The sequence below is a fragment of the Ochotona curzoniae genome, unplaced genomic scaffold, assembly GCF_017591425.1.
Source record: "Ochotona curzoniae isolate NIBS_2020 unplaced genomic scaffold, NIBS_Ocur_1.0 patch24, whole genome shotgun sequence".
Taxonomy (NCBI): domain Eukaryota; kingdom Metazoa; phylum Chordata; class Mammalia; order Lagomorpha; family Ochotonidae; genus Ochotona; species Ochotona curzoniae.
This window is the reverse complement of record NW_024466795.1, coordinates 198121-204498: the sequence shown is the minus strand read 5'-3', so window position 1 is coordinate 204498 and position 6378 is coordinate 198121. Positions and strand designations below refer to the sequence as shown.

Here is a 6378-nt window from a genome sequence, read left to right as displayed (position 1 = left end):
TTTAGGAATAAAGAACCAACAAAATGAACGATCTTCAAAGTGAGAATTACAATTACTGATGAAAGAAATTATAGATAATAAAAAAGGAATGATATTTTATGTCAGAAATTGGAAGAATTTATATTCTTAAAGTATCCTTATGACCCCGAATGACCTGCAGATTAATACAATTCTCAGGTTAGCTAGAAACTTGTTTGGCTACCATGGTAGCAATTACACATGCAGGTATTATCATGAATGAGCCCTTCCCTTCCCTCCTTTCCTCTCTCTTTCCCTTTCCTTCTTATTTTCCTTCTTTTTCTTGGGAGAGAGGGCTGGGCCACATAGGCGGCCTGAGCCACATCTCACGGGATGGGGAGCCTGAAGATATCCCCCTGGTTCTGAATGGTTACCTAGCTGGGACAGGGCCTGAGCCAGGCAGGTGCTGCTATGCCTCCTCACGTGCTAGAGACCAGCTACCTGAACCTTCCAGGAGCCCCTGCCCTATGGGAATTGCTCTTGTTTCCACTGATGGCCTTTGTCTTCAACAAGCCGCTTGTGCTTGCACACTCTGTTGGTTTCTGACACCTCCAGTCATTAGTCTCAGGGAGCAGAACCCATGAGTGTGTGGGCTGCCCTCTGTGCACACGCTGCATGTTGGACCTCCTCCTTTGCTGATTCTTGCACAAAGGAGAGGAACAGAGCAGGCACACCTGAAAGACAAGTGTGTCTGCTCCAGAGAACCAGTTGAAGACCTCAAAAGCCTCTTCAAAAGGCAAAAAGGTAAACACAGTCTTTGCTTTCTCCGTATTAAGGCTGCAACCCCAAGCTCTGGGGGAGGCTGGAGGAGGACTCCAACCCCAAGACCACAAGTCACCTCTGTGAGAGCGTGCCCAGAGAGCACGGTCACACACCAGGCCTGGAGTTTGACCCAGAATGGAACATGAAGGAGCATAGTTCCAAGACACTGAGTGTGGCAACCTGTGATGCAGGAATGAAAAGCTAGCAAAGCCCAGGTTCCAGTGTGCACTTGAGACTCCAGGTAAGTGTCACCCCCACTGGAGGGATTCATGAGCTGTCGTGAACACTCATTGCATGAAACAAACCTTCCCCAATGTTTGTTGTACTTTTCCTTTAATGACTGTCACATGATGCAATTAAACTAATAATACAATCTCATTTAGTTCTTTGAAAGTGAGATGGAGCCATTGGAATGGACCATTTAAGTTTATTTATCTATTTATTCACTTGAAAGGAATGGCTAGGGTGGGCACTGTGGCGCATCAGGTTAAGTTGCCTGCACTCCAAGCATCCCAGAACACCTGGCTCAGTTATCTGCAGAAGCTGCAGAAGATGAATGACTCAGGTGCTTGGGTTCATACATGCTGGTGGAGGCCCAGATGTAGCTGTGGGCTCCTGGCTACAGCCCAAGACATGGAGACCATTTAAGAGTAAGCCAGTGGGTGGAAAATCCCTTGGGTAATCTGCTGTTTTTCTAGGTGTATCAGCAGGAAGATGGGTGGAAGCAGAACATTCTGGATTCCAAAGTGGATCCAGGAGTGGCTACACCACAGCAAATGCTGCTGCTTGGCTGCTTACATGAGCAATGGTACTCCTGACTCACACCAACAAAGCAGCTGACCATAGTAGGAATGAATGTAACTGGGTGGTAGGAGAGGGACCCTGATAGAGCCTCAGTTCAGGAAGGGGGGGTGTGTAATGAAGGCGGGGGAACACAGGCAGAGGAGGAAATAATGAGGAAGGAATGGGAGGAGTTGGGGACAGGGGCAGAGCTCAGGATTCTAAAGCAGCAGGTGGCCAGGGCTCTAGCGCTGTGTAGGGATTCCAATATTTTCACAGACCCCAATTGAGATGCCCAGCAGTATGTTAAGTATCTTGTGGGGGTACCTGAAATCTAACGCCCTCCTAATGTGAATCAGGTCGAACAATACCAGTGCAGCAACAAAACACGCACAAATAATCATTGAATTGGCAAATAAAAATGGGCGGGTCCTGGTCTAGGTCTCTCAGGATCCCTTAGTCAGCTCCGGACCTATCCTCAGGGAGGGACATCACACAGGCCTGGGCAGCCTGGCACAGGGTCAGGGCACAGTCCCTGGTATCCGCCTTGGTCCTCAGGGTCTCAGTCCCAGGGCGGGTCTGGGCCAGGGAAGCAAGTGCAGGGGAGTCCCCACCTCCTCCAGGGTCACTTCCCCTCTCACAGCCTGAGTGAGCTCCTTCTGCCCGGACACTCGTGACGCGAGCCGATCGCGCACTCCCATTGGGCGAGCGCTTCCAGCGGAACCAAACTCCGCCCAACTCGGATCTGATTTCCTCAGCGGTCCAGGATGGAGTCCATGGCGCCCCGGACCCTCCTCCTGCTGCTCGCGGGGGCCCTGGCCCTGACCGAGACCCGGGCGGGTGAGTGCGGGTCGGGAGGGAGACGGGCTCTGCGGGGCAGGAGCGAGGGGAGCTGTCTCTCTGGGATCTCACACGCCCTACACCTCCTGTTCTCCCCTCTCACCATATTTAACACCCTCCTTTCTCCTCGCCGCCTCATCTCGCGGTCCCCACACTTCCTTAGTCTCCTCCCCAACCCAGCTCCGCACTCCTCGGTCCCAAGGGTCCCGCTCCGGGCGGGGTCGGCCCTGGTCTCAGCCCCTCTCTCCCCAGGTTTCCACTCCCTGAGATATTTCTACACCGCCGTGTCCCGGCCCGAACTCGGGGAGCCCCGCTTCATTGTCGTGGGCTACGTGGACGACACGCAGTTCGTGCGCTTCGACAGCGACGCCGAGAACCCGAGGATGGAACCGAGGACGTCGTGGATTCGGCAGGAAGAGCAGGAGTACTGGGACTGGGAGACGCGGAACTTGAAGAACTCCGCACAGACTTTCCGCGGGAGCCTGAACACCCTGCTCCACTACTACAACCAGAGCAAGGCCGGTGAGTGACCCGACCCTCCCCACGTGCGCCCAGGGCGCTCCGGGTCCCCTGGCCGAGGTCCCCCACCCCGAGACTGCGCGCCCCGCGGAGACCCTCGGCGGGAGGAGCCGCGGGACACGCCCGGGTTTCGCTTTCGGTTTGAGCTGAAATCCCCGCGGGTCGGTGAGGGCGGGGCGGAGCTGCGTGGCCAGGGCTGACCGCGGGCGGGACAGGCTCTCACACCATCCAGGTGATGTACGGCTGCGAGGTCGGGGCGGACGGGCGCCTCCTCCGCGGGTATGAGCAGCACGCCTATGATGGCAAGGACTACATCGCCCTGAATGAGGACCTGCGCACCTGGACCGCGGCCGACATGGCGGCTCAGAACACCAAGCGCAAGTGGGAGGCTGCGGGTAAAGCTGAGCAACAGAGGGCCTACCTGGAGGGCAGGTGCGTGGAGTCCCTGCGCAGATACCTGGAGATGGGAAAGGACACTCTGCAGAGAGCAGGTGCGCGGGGCTGGGAGGGGCCGCCCTCACCCACCTCCCCCGGGGCTGGGGCAGCAAGGAGGGGAGGAAAATGGAGGAACAGATGCCAGTCTCCTCTCTTCTGCCGGCCACAGCAGGGACATCCTCCTGGGTTTTGGGTCTAGTACCAGAAACCCACTGTTTCTCCGGGAGAAGAGGAACCTGGGGGAATGGGGAAGGCACTGAAAATTTTGGAAAGAAGCCTCTTGGTTTCCTAAGACTCCACCAAGGTTTTGTGGACATCACCCCTTCCAGGCCAGTCCTCAGCCTCAAGCCACTGTACTGGGAGGTTTCATTCCAGCCTTTCCTCCCCTCAGAGACCTGAGCCCTCCTACCCTAGCCAGATGCCTGATTCTAGAACTTTCCAAACACTACATTTGTCGCATTGTCTTTATCCAGGCAGGGTCAGGGTTTTGACCTCCTCCACCACCCCATTTCCCCTGTCCACTCTCAGGAAGGTCACTGAGTGTAACTTTAGTGTCAGGGGAAGAACATGAAAGGCCTGAATTTTCCAAATCTTCCCTCAGACCCACCCACAGCACATGTGACTCACCACCCAGTCTCTGACCAGAAGGCCACCCTGAGGTGCTGGGCCCTCGGCTTCTACCCCAAGGACATCACACTCACCTGGCGCCGAGATGGGGAGGACCTGACCCAGGACACAGAGCTGGTGGAAACCAGATCTGCAGGAGATGGAACCTTCCAGAAGTGGGTAGCTGTGCTGGTGCCTTCTGGAGAGGAGCAGAGATACACATGCCACGTGGAGCATGAGGGGCTGCCTGAGCCCCTCACCCTGAGATGGGGTAAGGAGGGCAGAGTGGACAGAGAGCCTTCAGCAGGGTCAGGGCTAAGCCCTGTGGTCAGAGCCCCTTATTGTCCCTTCCCCTCTCAGAGCCTCCTCAGCCCACTGTGCCCATGTGGGGAGTCATCGCTGGCCTGGCCCTCCTGGCAGCTGTGCTCCTTGGAGCTGTGGTCACTGCTGTGGTGATGATGAAGAGGAAGCGCTCAGGTAGGTTAGGGTGAGGACTGGGTCTGAGTCTCCTGTACCCTGGGGAAAAGGTCTGCTGCCCCATTCCTGGGAAGCACCATGCACACACACCTCCACCCCCAGCTGGGCCCTGGATGCTCACACTGGCTCTGGTGTGAAGCTTGAGTGAAGATGGAGGACGAACACTCATGGGGATGACTTTGCTCACAGAGACCTGAGTTCCAGCAGCCCCAGGTCAGGGGGAGGTTCCATCTGATAACACACCTCCAGGAGAGGCGCCTCCTGATCCTTTCCTGGGTCTGTAGCCACAGTTCTGGAATCTTCTCTGAGATGACCCAGTCCTCTGGGCTTCCTCTAGGCAGGTCCTCAGGCTCTGCCTTCTACCTGCCTCTCATGAGATGTTTTCTCTCCCAGGTGGGAAAGGAGGGATCTACATTAAGACTGCAGGTAAGCACTGGGGTGTTTTTGGGGGGTGGGGAGCCCCAAGGACCTTGCCCATGGAGAAGCTGCCCTGCAGCTCAGCCCTGCCCTCCTCCCTCAGCCACACCCCCGGGGCTCTCACCAAGTCCTGATTGTTTCTCCCAGGTGGGGACAGTTCCCAGAGCTCTGATTCCTCTCTCATAACTTGAAAGGTGAGACCTGGAGGGCCCATAGGGGAGAGGGGCAGGGTGAGGGGACACTGGGGGCTGGGGAATTTCTTGTAACTGGACGTTTTCGAAGTGTGCTGTGCTGTTCCTGTCCTCATGCAATGACCTCAATTTTTCACCTTGTTTTTGTAGTTTGAGACAACCGCCTTGTTACGAGATTTACTGAAGTCTCCATCTTTGTTTTTTTTCAAAAAGCCCTGCCTTCCCTTCCTGCAAAGGCAGCTGACTGTGTTACTGTGGGCACAGTGTAAGGTGGGAGCCTGGCCCTCCCAGCCCAGCACGGGCACCTCTGTCCCTGTCTCAAGTCAGGTGCATTTGCTGCAGCTTCATCCTTCACTGCGCAATTCATTTTTTCAATTCCAATCACGAGGTGTTGGTGAGAAAATTAAAAGAGGAAATTCCAAAAATTGGACAGAGAAAATAAACAGAAGCACCAAGAACCTTCCAGATTCTATGTGTTTGCTGTGTTGAGTATATTGCAGATGGGGACAAGAGAGGCAGGGAAGTCTTGCATGAGGACAGGGCTGTGCCCAGGCAGTGCTGTGTCCATCAGGTTTTCTCTTGGTCACTGCTGACCCGGCTCAGCTGTCGCAGTGTCCTGGTCTCTCTGGTAGGACATGCTCACCAACACCTGCCAACGCGGGACTCAGCCATGGCTAGGCTGCCCTGTCTCATGCACCCAAGGAAATGGAGGCTGCATGGGGCCATGGCTGCCAACTCTAGGGCTTATGTTCATCCCTCAGCTCCATCAGCCTATGTTCATTTTGCTCCTTAGTGTGGTTGGCTGATTGTATCTACTCTTCCTGTGTGTGAGCTCTGGTGGCCTTCACTTCTGTGTGTGCTGGACACAGTGTAGGAGGGAAGCAGGAGGGCAGAGGACACTTATGAGAAAGCACAGGCCGTGGGGACACCAGCAGGAGGAAACCTGCTCTGCAGTGGCCACGAGCGGCCTCTATCTTAGGCTCCACTAATGAACCATGGGGTCTGGAAGGGACAAGTGCTACATGCTCATCACTCAGCTGACTTTGCTGTGGGTCAGACCCAGTGCTGGGCAAGGTAGCCCACAGTGGATATGAGGGCCAGAACAGCTGGCTGTCTCACCATCATGGTCAGCATGCACTGCCCTGAGGAGGTGACCCTGAGGAAGGTTGGAAGGACACAATGAGTCATCTGCAAAGGTGTCTGGGCAGGTTCTGTGCAGGCAGGAGACGGCCAGTGAAAATGTCTTGGGCAGGAGCAAGTCTGCACACAGAGCAAGTAGCCATTAAGAAGGCTGGGTCGGCACCACCATCCAGCAGGACACAAGCTCACAGGA

General features: G+C 55.5%; 1 protein-coding gene across 1 annotated transcript; it reads left to right on the top strand.

The window, feature by feature from the left end:
* Positions 1-2301: 2301 nt before the first annotated feature.
* Positions 2302-5512, top strand: LOC121166812 (patr class I histocompatibility antigen, A-108 alpha chain-like). The gene is made up of 8 exons (XM_040996101.1): positions 2302-2400; positions 2653-2922; positions 3135-3410; positions 3956-4231; positions 4321-4437; positions 4831-4863; positions 5002-5048; positions 5196-5512. Exons 1-7 carry the CDS (start codon positions 2328-2330, stop codon positions 5043-5045), a joined length of 1089 nt encoding a protein of 362 aa, XP_040852035.1. The 5' UTR covers positions 2302-2327; the 3' UTR covers positions 5046-5048; positions 5196-5512.
* The last annotated feature ends 866 nt before the right edge of the window (positions 5513-6378 follow it).

Excerpts from the sequence above, each read along its gene's own strand:
- LOC121166812 (XM_040996101.1), top strand. The coding sequence starts at position 2,328 with ATGGAGTCCATGGCGCCCCGGACCCTCCTCCTGCTGCTCGCGGGGGCC. Across the intron at positions 2,401-2,652 it reads CCTGACCGAGACCCGGGCGG|GTTTCCACTCCCTGAGATAT; the intron begins GTGAGTGCGGGT and ends CTCTCTCCCCAG. Across the intron at positions 4,232-4,320 it reads GCCCCTCACCCTGAGATGGG|AGCCTCCTCAGCCCACTGTG; the intron begins GTAAGGAGGGCA and ends TTCCCCTCTCAG.